Source organism: Fringilla coelebs (assembly GCF_963513975.1).
Source record: "Fringilla coelebs genome assembly, chromosome: 4".
NCBI classification, from domain to species: Eukaryota; Metazoa; Chordata; class Aves; order Passeriformes; family Fringillidae; genus Fringilla; species Fringilla coelebs.
The window spans coordinates 72,300,257-72,316,555 of NC_140032.1; the positions used below are offsets into that span (position 1 = coordinate 72,300,257).

General features: G+C 47.1%; 1 protein-coding gene across 5 annotated transcripts in view; it reads right to left on the reverse strand.

Moving 5' to 3' along the window:
* ANKRD17 (ankyrin repeat domain 17) overlaps window positions 1-16,299 on the reverse strand; it is a 67,356-nt gene that overhangs the window by 4,744 nt on the left and 46,313 nt on the right. For 2 of the 5 annotated variants that reach the window (XM_084204836.1, XM_084204838.1), the window contains exons 15-29: window positions 15,291-16,046; window positions 9,959-10,107; window positions 8,767-8,878; window positions 8,477-8,622; window positions 7,365-7,507; window positions 6,731-6,944; window positions 6,221-6,396; window positions 5,811-5,973; window positions 4,975-5,070; window positions 4,664-4,780; window positions 4,015-4,186; window positions 3,335-3,782; window positions 3,095-3,250; window positions 2,740-2,889; window positions 607-2,255 (exon numbers count right to left, since the gene is read on the reverse strand). In XM_084204836.1, coding sequence (XP_084060962.1) covers window positions 607-2,255; window positions 2,740-2,889; window positions 3,095-3,250; window positions 3,335-3,782; window positions 4,015-4,186; window positions 4,664-4,780; window positions 4,975-5,070; window positions 5,811-5,973; window positions 6,221-6,396; window positions 6,731-6,944; window positions 7,365-7,507; window positions 8,477-8,622; window positions 8,767-8,878; window positions 9,959-10,107; window positions 15,291-16,046 — 4,647 coding nt within the window. The remainder of the gene's footprint in view (window positions 1-606; window positions 2,256-2,739; window positions 2,890-3,094; window positions 3,251-3,334; window positions 3,783-4,014; window positions 4,187-4,663; window positions 4,781-4,974; window positions 5,071-5,810; window positions 5,974-6,220; window positions 6,397-6,730; window positions 6,945-7,364; window positions 7,508-8,476; window positions 8,623-8,766; window positions 8,879-9,958; window positions 10,108-15,290; window positions 16,047-16,299) is intronic. The other 3 variants (XM_084204837.1, XM_084204840.1, XM_084204839.1) reach the window with 3 other exon arrangements.

A 16,299-nucleotide genomic window follows, 5' to 3' on the forward strand; every position in this document is an offset into this window, starting at 1 on the left:
GTCAAAATGCTGACTAGTATACCAAGATGAAGAAATTCAACACCATCATATTCACAAAACAGGCAAGAAAGTGCTGTTTTATCTCCCAATCTATTAGCACCTCAGTGCTCCTACAAAAACAGGCAGAGATGGTCCAAACCATCTATGTACTTTCTGGAAGCTACATAACAGGTTCTGTGACAACCCCTTGGCCTCCGTTTTGGGCAGAAAGCAGAACATCTCACTAAAAAATGCAGGCAGTCAAGGAAATGACATTTTTTGGATCAAGTTTAGTAGTTGAGAGAACACACCTCCTTTAAGTTACAAGTTCGCATTAAACACCACTTTTTTACCACCCTAGGCCTCGGAAAATGCTGCACATTTTTCTGCAGCCTCAGGACAAGGTATCACAAACCGGAACAGTCACTATCTTGTAGGGAAAGGGGTGAAAATAAGAGTGTTTTATCATCTCAGCTATTTGGAATGGCAAAAACCCTATTTTATCAAGCCCGTCAGCTGCCAAACAGCTACTAGATTTGACAGGGCACTTCACATGAACTCCATTTGGCCTCAACAACACGAGAATGAACTGTATTGCTACGGAATGGACACAAGCCAGAGGCTTACCTGAGGGACTTGGAGCTGGCCTCTGTAACGGTGGCCTAAAACCTGGGGCTTTGGAAGTATCAGACTGATGTAACGGATCTGAATTTGGCAAAAATGAGGACTTAGCTGAGAGCATGGACTCCGGTGTTGTCTGAGAGGACACGACGGACCCACCCCAGAAGGCGTGAGCAGACGTGGGGCTGTTCTCGAACAACGTACTAAAGGGCCCGAAAGGCAGGGTAGCACTGAAGTTGTTCCCCATGGGCTTGTTCGCCGCGTGGGCCGAATTCTGAGAAGCACTTTGTGTACTTAAGGTAGAAGGAAGCTGCACTGAAGAAGGAACGCTGTGGGGCCTTTTGATGTGGTTAACGTTGAGGACTGCGACGGAGGAGTTCTGCACGGGAGCCGGATTCTTGGGGACGCTGCCGGTGCCGTGGACAGGCGGTCTGATGGCTGGGGTTTCCATCTTGGCAGCGGGCTGAGCAGAGCCCATGGCCGGCTGGGACACGGGGTAGGTCATGGGAGCGCTGCCGGCGCCCACCGCCGGAGCGGATGAGCTCGTCGCCGCTAAACTCGGAGGCACAACCATGCGAGGATCTGGTGCGGGAACCTGAGGTTGCTGGAGAGGGGGCCTGGCCTCCGGCAGAGGAGCTCCCGGGGGCTGCTGATGAGCAGGATGCACGGAGGAGCCGCCGGTCCCGGGATTGGGCTGCCTGCTGCCGGTCGAGCCGCCCGCATCCACGGCGGGCGGGCTGCCCGCGTCCGGCTCGGACGGCGGCGCGCCTTTGTTGGGAGAGGCTGCGGCGCAGTCGGGAGGGCTGCTCCTGGAGACGGCCGCCGGCTGCGCGGGAGGAGAGGGGGATGAGGGGGAGGATGCGGGGTAGTGTTCTTTGGCAGTAGGAGTCGGATACGTGGTGTTGGTGGGCGCCGTGCTCGTGTTGCTCGCCGTGGTCGTCACGGTGGTGGTGGTGGCGTTGGACGTCTTCACCACGGTGACGAACAGCTGCCTCCGGACCGAGGGGGAGCTCGGGTTGCCGCTCGCCGAAGATCCAGGCACGGTAGAAGCCACCGAAGTCGTCGTGGCCGTGGGGCTCGTCGTCAAGGAACTCGCCGCGTTGGCCTGAGCTCCGCCGCTGTTCTGGCTGTTGTGGCGAGGCACCATGTGAGGTTTGGGCGAGTTGGTCGCTCGGGCGGGGCTCAGCGGCCTGACGGGAAACGGGCCCCACGTGGACTGGGCCGGCGGGAAGGTGCCTCCGAAGTGCGTCATGGGCAGCCGCGGCGGACGGATCTGCTGGAACGTCTGAGCGGCCAGGAGCGCGTGTGCAAACTGCGGAGGAGGATAGGCCAGCGGGAGGGAAACCTGGAAACCGGGCCGCACGTTGTTCACGGGGTTCTTGATGCTCTTGTGAGTGGATGCTGAGGAGATTGCAGGCACGGTGAGCGCGGAGGCCGTCTGAGACGTCGACGAAGCAGCTACGGTGGTCACTTTGATGCCCACGAGAGAACTGTTAGCAGCTGTAGTGGTGGCAGGTGTCGAGGACCCTATCTTGGAATTTACAGTTGAACTTTTCAAACGGTTCTTTGGAATAAGTTCATCTATTTCCTTGTCCGGATCCTTAATCAGAGCATTGATCAACTGCGTGGCCTGTCTGGTTGATTCTGTGCCGCCCCTACAAAAAGGAAGGACAGGGAAAGTGCATCCAAAGCATTTACACACGTTATAGCCAAAAACCTCCCACACAGGATCCAGCCCCTCTTCTATCACTCTAACACAAACAGGAAAATAACTCTCCATTCAAAAACTGCGCTTAGCACAGTCCTGCTGCAGACAATTACTCAAGAAATTCAAGTTGAATACTCCAAACCCCAAAAAACTCAAATGGATAAAATACTTGCTTCCCTAAATAACTCTTTCATATTTCACCATGTATTAACAAGCCCCAACACAGAATCCCAACATTTATTTTCTCACAAGCCATCTTCTGTACCTCCTGGTGGTTGTACTCTGTCTCCCCACCCCTTTCATCTCCCCTGCTTTGAGGGGATCTTCCAAGGAACAACCAGATCAAGTCCTTAATTTTCCTATGCAGACAAGCATTCTACAAGGAGAAAACACCCCCAGGACAGAGCCAATGCAGGATCCTGCTCACCCACCTTATGGTGATGATTCGGTCTCCAGTTTTATCCTTCTGTTTGTCAATGTCTATGTGTGCTCCCGTGCACTCCCGGATGGCGTTGATGTTACATCCTCCTCTGCCAATAACTCTGGAAATCACAGTTGATGGGACAGAAACCTTCTTGGATCTACACAAAAAAGAAACAATATTAAGTAGGAAACACTTCCATGGCAAGAAGGTGCGGGCAGGCTGGTCAAAAGAATCACTGTATCTTCTGATTCGAGCAGCAGGTCTGTGAGATCTCGAACCCACTAAGAAGGTCATTCGGTAACTCCAAGGAAGGCTACACAAAGGACAGCATCAAAGGGAATTAGGGGAATTATTCTGCTTACCTTCTCACAACTTCCTTCCAACCTTCTTCCCTTTTCTGACCACGTTTAGGACTAGCAATGGTTAGCTTCCCGTTTGGAGAAGAAAGGGGAGAAGGAGCGGATTTTGTGCAAGTAGACAAGGAATTACTCGTCACTTCATTAATAACTTCAGACAACCTGCAGAAGGAATTAAAAGCTGTCATTACGTGGGGGAGAAAAAAGGACGACCTGCACTTGGCATTCACGGTCACAGGAACTCACTTGATGGATGACTTGCCAGGCACTGCTTTCCTCTCATCCTTTGGACAAGTGACGAGCACCGACGGTTGCTTTTTGTTGCTCTGTGTGTTGGTGACAGCTGTGGAGGAATGATTGTCACTCTTGTGGCTGCTGTTGCTATTGCTGCTCTCATCGCTGCAGCTGGAGATCCTCATATTGTCACTGTCACCGCTCTCGCTAGTGCTGCTGCTCTTGGACTCCCCGTTCACCTTCTCAGGCTGGCTATAGGAAATGGGGAGCTGATCATCAAATATAATCTGAACGTTATCAGGGGTTACTTTGCTTTTCCTGTTTTTCCTCTTGGAGCTCGTTGTGGTGATGGTGTTATTCCTCTTCCCGTGAGAGCCTGCTAACGTTGTCCAGGTAGCAGATATACCTATGGTGGTGGTGGTGGTAGCACTGGGAGGCTCCATGGGGACCTCAGGATCATCTGATAGAAGAGGAAACAAAAGGCAGGAGTAACTCAGCTGGTTTGAGGAAACCTGAGTGTTTTGCTTTCCAAATCACACCTGCCCTATCAAAAAACTTTAGGACTAACTGTTTTGCAAAGCTCCAAGAAACACACAAAGCCCTTGACTATGAGACATCCATAATTCTATTGCAGATGTCATACCAGCTCCTAACGAATTTCATTCTTTTCTTGGAATAATTGCAGTAATCACCTTCAGCTTTTAACTTTTCCTTCTCCTGAGCAGCTTGAAGTTCGAAATTCTCTTTATTTTTCGCTTCTATTTCTTCTAGTTTTCGCCTTTGTTCTTCTTTTTTCTTCCTCCTTTTCTCTTTTCTCTTCTCTCTTTTGGCAGCCAGAGCCAGTCTCCTGCTTTCTTCCCTTAACTGCAAGTCAAGCACATGGAACAGCATTACAAGATGTCCCATGCATTTTAAAAAATCCAAATGCTTTTTATTTCCTTGGATTTTTCCATTTTATTTCTACTACAGTATCATGGTTTTTAGTAAATTACTTCATTTTTTTTAATATTTAGGACACAAAACTGGGTTTAGACCTTAAATCCACATAAGTATGACTAGAAAATGCCACACTCGGTTTTTTTGACAAATCACATTCAGAAATCCTTCTTTTGGTACAGAGGAAATAGTTACATTGGCATTTCCTGATCCAATGTCTCTGAATAATAGCAAAGTCCAAAGATTATCTGAACAGCAAGATGCTCAGCTCTGAACACTCCAATTACAGTCATTACACACACTCCTGTACCCCAATAACTACTTTATCAACCTTATCATCTTGAAGGAACGTGACACAGGAATTTTAAGAGAGTAGTATTCCCAGCTGCAACTCTTGGCACTTGCCTTCTCCAAGTCCAGTTCCTCTAGCAGAATGCTTGCGTTTTTGTTGGCTTCTGCAGCCTGTCTATCTTTGGCTTGAACGATTGACTCCATGCACAGGTGGCACTTCTTCAGCATCTCCTGAAACGACAGAGCGCATTGAGAACCAAGTGCCACGTGTTCTCACTTCCTGCTGGTTTTCCTCAACAATTCCAATGGGGCTCAGGCTCAGGCTGAATGCTGGTGGCCAGTGAGCCGAAGAGAGGCCACACGAGTGTCTCTGAGGCTGAGACACAACTCTGCTCCTTGTCAAGTGTTTCCTTGCCCCCCCTTACCTTATCAGTGATGGTTGCAATGTATCTCATGCACTCCGAGTCGGAGGGGAACTGGTTCACCTCTTTCACCAGGTAGCGCACCACTTTCACGTGGCCCTGCAAAACACGTTTCAAGGAGAACACCTGCTATCACACCAGCTGCCTCTGGCTGACTGAGAGACACTTCAGCCCCAGCACTCCTTGCAAAATATTCATTTCCAACTCCTCGCCACATGAAGCTCTCAACACTTTCTTTGAGATCTTTCTCACCTTCTGAACTAGTGAGGCACATTTCTGCCACCAGAGAAGGCAAGTAATTACCTCTCATCACGTTGCCCTTACTCCAGAAGTACTTGAAAAACTTCTGCCTTTTTTGGGGCTGTTTTCAGATGCCCATCACTAACAGCTTAACAGCTACAGGCTTCTACAGTCATCTGCAATGTTTCCAGTACTGCAACACCTCAACTACATTCCCTTACTAACAGAAATCATCTGCAGACTCAAATCAGGCTAAACTGCCCTTCTTTTTGACCCAAGTCCTCACCCTCTCTTGCCTAAGGAACCACTCCTATTTCCCCCCAGTTCTATGACACAGAAACACACTGCAATTTTCACCCCTCACACACACCAGAACCAGACTCACTACATTGCCTATAAAGCAAATTGCAATTAGACTTGAACAGAGATATTACACAGGCAACACATGTATCTGTTTCTGAGGATTCAAGGCCAAGTATTCAAAGTAACTGAAATATTATCAAATATGTAGCTTCTGGCAGTATGTGCTACTCCTAACATCTATATAGGGATGAGCAAAACAATCCCAGCTAAGAGCCAAGCTGAATTCCACCATTTACCTTTCGGAAGGCTGCCATGAGAGGAGTTATTTTCCTGTTATCAGCTGCATCCACATCAGCTCCAGCCTGGACCAGCAGCTGGACCACATCAAGATGCCCCCCATTTGCTGCCAGCCACAGTGGAGTATTGCCCTTCTTGTTCCGCACATCGATGTGAGCTCCCCTACAAAACCCAACACATGCCATCAAACCCCTGCTTTTAGGCAACAGGAAGCACTCTGACCCCAAGGAAAACTTCATTTGAGTCCTTGGCATAAACTGAATTACGTGATAGAACTCAACAGACACACAGAACCTTTCCCATTTCCTGACCCCCTACTGGTCATTTGGAAATGTGATGGTATTTTGGGAAAATGAAGCCTAAACACTGCCACGTTCTCCTTGAGGCCTCTCCCTTGCCAGCACCGTACCTGCTAATGAGGAGCTCACAGAACTTGTAGTGCCCCTTGTCCGCTGCAATGGTTAAAGCTGTGTCTCTGGATGAAGGGACCGGGGGAGCGTTGACATCCGCACCTTTGTCCAGCAGGACCCTGCCCACCTCTGCGTACCCGCCAGAGGCTGCTTCCATTAACGGAGTGAGACCAGTCTGGGACAAGCAGACAGAGGCCATTAGTGGGGGGAGTGGCTTACCTCAGACACAGTGGTTATCTGACTCACAAACACAATGGGTCACTGTCCTTATGCCTGTAAGCACCTCAAGATGAATCAACGCTTTTTTGAAGAAACACGTTTTTCCATGAGCTTTGCAACCACCAAAATCTTAGCCCTTAAATACAGCCATTTTTTTTCTCTATGATATCTGGTTCAGTTCAGTTAACCGGGCTAGAGAACTGAACCAGAGAAGCTGACTTGCACAAAGGCAAGAAAATCAGGTACCAACACAGACACGATGACTTACAAGCACCTCCCTTGCTCTTTACCTTGGCTCTGTGCTCCACGTTAGCTTTTCTATCAAGCAGCAGGCTGACCACCTCAGTTCTTCCTTGGAAACAGGCCAGAGTCAGAGCTGTATTCCTGTTGGTCTCGATCTGGGCATTTATATCAGAGCCCATGTCCAGTAACAGCTTGACAGCAGCAGTGTGCCCATTCATGGCCGCCAGCATCAAGGGAGAAATGCCCAATTTGCTACCAGTTCTGAAAGAGAAGAAACAAAGAACCAAAACTGTTTTAAAAGTCATTTCAGAAATGTGACTACAGTAAACTTTTGGAGGCAGGGTATTCACACACTGAAAAATCAGATGCATACCAACTTCCACTGAACATAGAGAAGGTTCTCCACAGCAGTATGGTTTAGGACAAGTGTTTCTACTTTAGAGACTGCACTGTGAAGTGAAGGGCATCTCTTATGAGGTGTGCTTACAACTCATAGCCTGTGCCTGGCCCTTTGCTTGTATCCGTGCAGCTCACAGCTGAGCTGTTGTCTACCTCCCAACAGGTGCCAAAGCAGGGCATAAACGCACACACACAGAGAAAACCACCCAGGGAAAACACACACACTTTCCTCACACAACTCACAACGGAGCACAAGAGATAAGGGCTGGGAAGGGAACTTGCCTGGAATTGATTTCTGCCCCAGCATTCAGCAGAATCTTGATAATGTTCACGTAGCCACCTGAGGCGGCGAGGCTCAGAGGTGTGTAATCAGACACATTCCTGTGCTCCTTGTTTGCCCCTCGAGCTAGCAGCAACTCCACCACCTGCAGTGTTTCAACACATAACATCTGGTTTGCTCCCAGACTTGCAAATCTAGCCAAGACAAATGCTTTTTAGATACCAATGGTAAGAAAGCGCTTAAATCAGTTGCTTTGCTATACTCCTTGCCCTCATGACTGGATGAGGCCACACCTGTGTCCCCAAAGCCACTAGAAAACTTCCCCTTAAAAAAAAACCAAAATAACTATCATGGCTGCTCAGGAGTGTACCAAATTCAACAGCAGAATAAGAAAAAGCAGATCGCCTCATGATTATTTCAGCCAGACCCAAAAATTCAGTTTCAACATGGTGTACCAAGTACTCCTGCTTTTTGTCCTCTCCTGCAGAGGACTTGACCAGAAACTGAACTGTCTAGCAACTCTAAAATCACAGTGTACACTGAGGTGAAAACCCGTGGTGTCACGTCTAGTGCAATGTTAAATTTGCTTCCCTTTCAGGTTTTAGGCATTCAAAAATTTAGATCAGATCTGTGCAATTCTCAATCAGAATGTTTTCCCGTGAATTCACAGAACAAATACACTGTCAAACCCAAAATTTGGGCAGGAGGGCGGTCTAACATCATCTCTGCTGCCCAAAGCCCAGTTTTTTCCCATTTTTTCCCCCCAAAAACTATGATAGGGAACCCATTTGTGTCTAACTCCTGATTCTCAGCACCAATACTCATGATAGCATTCACTTTCATATCTACATTTAATTATGCTCATTGAAGTCCCATAATGGGGCACTAATGACTGCATTCACAGGACACCTGCAAGCACCAGTCCAGTTACCAAAAGAGAAAAGGCAGTCTAGATGAGACATGTGGTAATGTGCAAATTGGAAAATGTGAAGGTCTTTGCATCTTTTTTAAACACACATCCTGTGGGACTCTATCTTTTCTGGAAGATTCTTGTACTGCACTGACACAATATGTCATTCACACACTGCTTCTCAGGATTTAAGGTTTACTTCACCTCTTGCCTCCCTCCTGAACAAGCCAAAGACAAGGGAGTGTCCTTGGTTCTCTCAGACTGGGCTTCAATATCAGCTCCATTATCCAGTAAGATTTCCACAACCCCCACGTGGCCAGCTGTAGCAGCCAGAATAAGCGGAGTAAACCCTGAAACAGAAAACATGACACGAGTTACAGCACCAGAGGAGCAAGCCTACAGGTGACATAGGAAGTCTAGATTTACTGGGGTTTATTTAGTGGGACACACTGGCACAGCAGACAGGGCTCCTACTGCCATGGTGAGACACTCACCTTTCTTGTCCCTGTGCTCAATGTTAGCTCCTCTCTCCAGCAGGGTTTGTACCAGTTCTTCATGGCCACCAGCACAGGCCAGCGTCAAGGCTGTGTCATGGTTACTCTCAGTCTAAACCAAACAGACAGACACACAGATAAATACTTGCTCTTTCAAGTACAGCCCCTGTTATAGCCAAAACAGAATGGGACCCATGCCAAAGGAAAAAGCTTCTATAAGCTAAGGGCATGTTTATGGATGCCCCCCTTGACAGCTGTGTGCAAGTTTATGACAGGATTCTACCTCTCAAGGCAGCTCTACTGGGAGGTTTAAGAAGAAATCCTGACAACAACTGAGACTCTTGAAGAACTGAGCTCTCATCTGTGCTCTGCTAACCAGATTAACTTCTTGACCACTGCTAGGCTCTGACCTTTAGATGGTCTAATGAAGGTAAGAATTCTGTCTTTAATTCTTAGCACTCCGGTTCTGCCAAAGGCTTCACCAGGGCAGAACCCAAGCCAAGTGCCACAAGCAAATAAGTAGCAAGAGCTGATTTTCCAGAGGTTTCTCTCCTTTTCTCCCCAACGATCTCATGCCTTTGCTCTGCTCCATGCTGCCCAATCTTAGTCATGTCATGCACAGCCCAGAGCTGTGCATAGATATATGCCAGTCAGAATGCTGATGGCCAGCTAGCTTCAAGTAAACATAAAGCTGCCCTTCTAACAATTATTTTCTTACAGAAAAGCCTTTCCCTTAGTAAAAATGAGAGCTTGAATTATTTCCTCTTGCTAAAAAAATCACAGCAATTATTAGTTTCAAGACTTTCATACACCCGTGATCTCTGGCCAACAACTTGGAAGCACAACTGAAAACTCCATGTGCAATGCTTTGAGGCTTATTTTTGTCTTAGGATACGAGGCCAGAAAACATTTAATTTCTGTCAGTAGGCAACTCTGCTGTTTCTCATAATCCCACTGACAACAAAGCAATAAGAAATGCAAGTGTTTAGCCAGTCAGAGACCTTTTTTGCTTCGGTGAGAGCACAGAGGAAAGTGGGTTGCGACTCTCGGGGGCGTTGCTCTGGCTTTCTAAAAGCAGCAAATGCAGTCCCCAGACCCCAATGCGTTATACAGCAGAGCTGTTTGCCACCACTGAATTATTCAGGATGCAGGAAAAAGCAGCTTGGTGCGTCTGTGAGAGCGGCAGGCTCACCTGGGCATCGATGTCTATAGCAGGGTAGATGGGCAGCATGGCTGAAGGAGAAATGATGGGACTCGGAGTCGGCGTCTGAGGTTGGGACACTGAGGTTGCAATGCTGTGGGTAGGAGTGTTTGACATTGCAGATGCTCTTCCACTCACTGCTGTTGGACAGAAGAAGCACACTTAGTCAAAGCAAAACACTTCCCAATGCAATGTGACAATAAAGGGACAGTGGGATGAATTCCCACCGACAGATGGAACTCCTCAAAAACTGTTGTTTTCCACAAATCTGTGTATTCCACACACTGAGCCCAACCTTTGATCCTTTAACTCTTACAATTTGAACTATGAAAAAGGTTTACTGCATTCAATCAAAGAAAGAGTTAAGTATCAGACTGACAAGTTTTCTAAAAGCCCAGCAGAAGTTTTTTGGTTTTTTTTTAAAGACTTTCCTACAACAACTCAGCCATAATTTGGACCTGGAGCTCCATACCTTTGGAAGCAGGGCTGCAGAACAAGTCCAACCAACAGGTACCTATGCAATTTTTCTTAAAACAGTTTAAACGTTTTCACGTAGAAGTCTGTCCAGCCTTCACCCCCACCCCCCATAAAGATAACAAAAAAGCAACAGGGCAGGATGCTCACAGGGCAGAATTTGCTGAAACCAGAGAAGTGGAAGCCTTGTAACAGCAGGTTGCAGAGAGTCTGGTCAAGGTGTTAGGTAAGCAAAGGTAACACCACTGACGGGGTAACAGTGTATGGACACGACACAGATAGCACCGACTGCCACGCTCCCTGAGCTTCATGCTGCGCGTGGGAGGTTCAGGAGTACACAGCAAACCTCAGTCTAAAGCAGCTGCTGGGGAAAACACCCATTTCCCTACTTGTCCTCAGAAGAACTCAATGGCTTTTTCCCTGTCACTTCTCCAGTGTTTCTGCAGCTGTTTCTGAAGTGTAACAGCAAAGGAGAAGGTGAAGCACCACACACTACTGTGTCCAGCTGACAAAAGCACTTTCAACTGCAAAATGGAACACAACACCTGTATCCCAACAGGCCCAGCTGTGTGCTCCCACCTCTGCAAGGCAGCTCTATTTTACACCCATAACTAATTTAATTTCTGGACTTCCTAAATCCCAGCAAAGAAGCCAATAAATGGCACCAGGAGAAGCAAAGAACCCTCAGCTTCTAACACAAAGTATCATTAACGCTATAATTAAGTCAGAATTCAGAATTCCAATCCAGAATTCCAGTGCCTTTTGAAAACTTATCTCACAAATCACACTTGGTGTGGATTAAAATTAACATCCTGAAGATGGGGCAAAATATTTTGACATAAGGTCAAAAATTGCACATGTTCGAAACAGTTTCTAAGAATTCCTGCTCATGTCCCAAAAAGGAGACTGGCAAGCATCTTCTCTCTTACAGAAGACATTAGTAAATTCTCAGGCTAAAAAAAAATTAAGTTAGTTAAGAAGGTCTCAGTTCAGGTAAAGTCTACTTTTTACATTTGTTGTGAGGGGAGAAAAAACAACAAAAAAACCCAATTACTTCCCCCCCCACCCCCAATACGAAACAAACAAACAAACCAAAACCAAAGACGTGCTTCAGCAATAATCCACAAATTTAGTTCATATACGTACAGCACAATTCACTGGGACACAATATCCATTTTTATGGGTAATCACCTTGGTTATACTTATTTCAACATCACCTGCGTGGAGTTCAAATTTCTAATGAACGTGCCAAGGGTGATGAACAGAATTTTTACGGCACCTAAACTAAAATATTCCAAGTTTTCAATAACCCACGATGTTTTCAGACCAGTCTGGAGCACTGAGAGGAGTAAGCAACTTGATTCTACATGCTGAACACACTGACAGTCAAATATTTATCTCTGCACTCGGCTCCTTGCCCCACTCTAATGCCTCACTCTAGTGGCACAAAGTGAACTCAAGTCTGTACTCCACCATGGAAACACCATCATTTCATGCCTGGGATAACCCAGTCTTCCGAGTTAGTTCACTGCTGGCATATTTCAGTATCTAAATGACTTGGTACAGGAGCACCTACACCTTAATCAAGCTTCTTGGTCGGAAGACATCACCAAGCACCGTCTGACTATTCCACTTCCAGTCTTGGACATTTGCTGGGCTCTCAGACAATCACTTTTGTGCTTACTGGTATTTGGAACAGACCTGCTCTTTATCTTGATTTTCTTCTGTCCATACCTCAACTCTCTCTTAGCTTGAATGAAGAGAGGACACCCTCAGAGCAGCTACCTCCTCCCCCATGCCCACTGGCCTCACCAGAGTGACATGCCCTTGCCTTTCTCCCTTCATGTGGCCATCACACGTCCCACAAATGCTGTCTTGCTGTGGGCACAGCTCTGGTCTTATGCACTGATTCCTGTCTCCTGCAACTTCAATGGCAGACAGATAAAAACTGCTCCACATTACACAGCAAAGAGGCAAGATGAGGGACGGAATAAAAAAATACTTTACAAGAAATGTATGAGACATCTCAGCTTTTTCCAGCTGGTTTCAAGCCAGCTCTACGGGCTTGTTCCACATCAGTTCCTCCTCTGCCCCCAGTTTCTCTGTAGTAGCCTCAGTTATTACAAACCATGTTTGTGCCACACAGGATTACAATCACTCCAGAGCACTTGAGATGCAGAACATGCCTCGGACTGGAACAGTGCAAGTTATGCTCTGAATTCCAACACAAACTCTGGGCTGCTGCTGTGCAAGAGGGCTCCACGGGCGCAGTCTGAGAACCGGCGCGCACCTGCGGTCTCGGTGGTTTTTAGTTCACAGTGTGCCAGGCAGCCTAAGCCAGGTCAGCCCCCAGCCCCTGCTCGGTCACAAGTGGGACACAGCCTGATTTTCCTGGGATGCTGGCACTCCACTGTTACTTTTTTCAGTACTGAGTCTCTGTGAAAAGCTTACAGCTTGCTTTCTGATGTTTTAATTTCGACAGCTGCATTTCCAACTGACTCAACCCACAAGGTAGCTTCCAGGAATGCATTTTATCAAGTGCCTCAAGATTCCTGAAGTTCTTTGCGAAGCTCTGTGACTCGACACAATCATTGGAATAGTTCTTACTTTGTAAAAAGCCTGCTATTAAAAACAAGGTGGTTTTCCTCCTTAGATCTTTACCACACCACTTAACAGATGCAATGTTTCCATACAAGCCTTACATAACTAACCCTAAAAAATACTTCTTTTTATGAGGCTCACAGCAAGCAAAAAACTTGCCTGACATCTGAAGCTCAAGAGCAAACCTTTCGCTAGTTCTCAATTCCAGCAGGATCATAAAGGAGCCCAGAGGAAAAAATTAAGTATTATTTACTACTTAGCCATTGTTTTCAATTAATTAAGCACAGAGATGCACATTAAATCAAGCTTGCACAATCAAGGTGAAGCTTTGTTTCTGCAGCTGGTGCTGGAAACACAGCTCTGTGATGGAACTAAACTCAAGGCATCTGTGAAACGAGAATTTACATCTGTAGGAATACTCTAGAAGCTTCTCTTTAAGCAGTACACAGACTTACTGACCAAATACTTAGTGGCTACTTAAATGTTCTGTGTTACACGGAGTCCATTTCAGCTCCACATTAAACTGTGATTTGTAGACTCACTGCAGGCTAGCACTGAAGTTCTACACTCAGGCCTGAGTCTGTTCTTGCATTAAAAAAACACCCTGTAATCAGGCACTTGACAGAAAGTGAATTCAGACTTCCTTCCCAACTGCTTGTGTGCACGCACTACTAACAAGTGGGGCTGAGCAGAACCAAAACATTCCCTGGAATTCCCACTGGTAATAGCTGGCTGCCCAAAAAGGCCCACACAGGCATTCAGCTATGTGGCAGATGACCTGGAATCACACCTTCTCAGGATGTGACATGCAGCTAAACACAGGTCCCAAACATCCTAACTCCAGGTTCAACTTGTATTTAAACACAACTCAAGTGCATTGCACAGATTCTTTCTAAGTTACCAACAACTGCAATCATCCCAGCTTTTAAATTCATCTTGTCCTGCACCCCAGCAGTTCCATGAGAGAAACTGTTACTGTCAGTGCATGCTGTATGTCATTTTATCTACTTTTTCATGCATACATGGTATTTTCATCCACTTCCAATCTTGATGTCTGTGCTTCAATTCTAACACAACATTTCCAGCAAAAAAGTTTGTCACCTTAAATGAAGCTTCGCCTGGACACAAGGGCACTGATCAGGTGTCTCTCTCACCTTCAAATGTGGCATTTCAAGTGCTTTAAAAAATCACCACCCAGTAGTTTAAATCAATTACCACACCTTCCACTGACTGTACTACTACTGTGCTCCAAGCTCTGGCAGTACACACAGGGCCAGCTCTGGGCTAACACCTTCTTGGAGACCTGCCTTCCTCTGGCACACATGCCTCATGCAAACAGCTTCGCAAAGCAGACTTGTTCAGATGGACAGCACTTGTGAAAGTGACATCGGCTTAACCAAGAGCATCTTGGTACTTTTTCATCAAGTGACCTTTCTTCAAGACTGTGTCCTAGCAGTTCGTCTGTGTTCAGCTGAGGGGTATTTCAGTGACTGCTTTAGCACGGAAAGGGTTTGGATGAAGCACAGCTGAGTGAGGTGTAAACCAAAACAACAGTAACAACTCGCATTTCAAACCTGCTTCATTCCCCTGTTTTACTGCTTAAGGCCTTAGGGCATTCGTGTCACTGGGCAGAGAATTCTCCAAAGCCATGACAAGAATTTGGTAAGGCGAAATGTGCTTTCTGCTGGCAGCCATTTTTATGAGGAGATGTTTCAGAAAGTCATAGGATTATCGCCTTTTTTTTTCCCAAGCAGAAACATAAACTTCCAATAAACAGACTACATAAGGCCAAGTGGAGCAGCTCTTATTCTGAAGATAAACCTGCAGGTCCCTCACATTTTACAGGCTAGTTGTGGTGCTACAGCTGCTCAGCCTACTGCAAGTCAGCTCTTAGCTAGTCCAAACCACTACCCAGCACCATCGTGGTGCTACTCCTGAGCTACAATCAGGCCAAAACAGAACTGCCACATCAACTCTAATACATCCCTCCCCACACTATGACAAGTTAGAAATGCCACTCCACCATACCAACCTGACCAAGAAGCACGGCTCAGCTCACCCTGCGAACTGAAAAGTTAAAAGCTAGTTTTCCCAACTCCTCAAGGCAGGGAGCAGAAGACGAGTGGTGCTTGCCGTAGAGCTCGTGGGAATACACAGACACACACACACACACATATATAAAAAGAAGTGGACATACCCTCGACTGGTCAAGCAAATATTATACCTGCTCATAACAATGTAAACCCACCTGCCATGATGTCATCCAGCGTGTCATTGAGCGTCTGAGCAGGGCTGGCTACCATTAACCCTTGCTGTGTTTCTGTCAGTATTCCTTGCCCCAGCCCTGCTAGTTGTGCTTGGCCCAGCACTGGCTGTCCAACTATAACACCTTGCAGTTCTGTAAGATTTGCGATGGACCCTGGAGGTATGGAACCTGCTGCCAGAGGCAAAGCTTGTGGCATGGCCAGAGGCTGAACTGGTGCAAAACCCGTCTGCGCAGCAGCTTGCTGAGGGTCATCTTTGAGCAAGATGGGGTCCACTTGCTGCAATCGTGCATAGTCTCCCTCTGAGAGTTGCTCTCCTACCCCAACGGGAGTCAGTAGTCCCAGATGCTGGCAAGACTGCTGCTGCTGCTGCTGCTGGAGCTGAATTCTTTGCGCTTTGACCTCTAGATATTGCTTTTTTAGCTGCTGCTGAGTTTTCAGCTGTAACTCTCGCTCCACTTTCTGCAGTTCCTCCAAAATCTTTTGTTTCTTCTGGATTTGCTCCTCTCTCGTTTTGTTCAGCTCCTCAATCTTCTCTTTGGTGAGCTGGTCGGCGTGCGCCAATTCCAGGGACTGCAGCTGAGCGTTCTTCTCTATGGCTTCTTTTATCCTCTGCTCCAGCTCTGTCAACTTGCCCTGAGCCTCTTCTACAATGCTCTCTGGAGACTGATTGGTGATGTAACCCTGTACATCCTGGTTGTTTGTTGGCAAATGACTGCTGGACTTTTGTTTAGAAGCAGCTGTGTGAAAAAGAAACCCCCTCAGAACCAATGGAAGTGCATACGAACGGCATCCTCATTACAGAGCTACTGCTGGGCCGCTGCGTGGCCGGCTACGCACGGGGCACGGCGCCCGCGGGAGGCGAGCGTGTCCCGAAGGCCCTCCGAGGACACCTGCCAGCTGGCACCCAGCAGGCAGACTGCCAATTAACAGGCCACACTAGTGCACATGCATCCCACATAGCCCTGTGCTACGGTGACAGGTCTGCTCCAG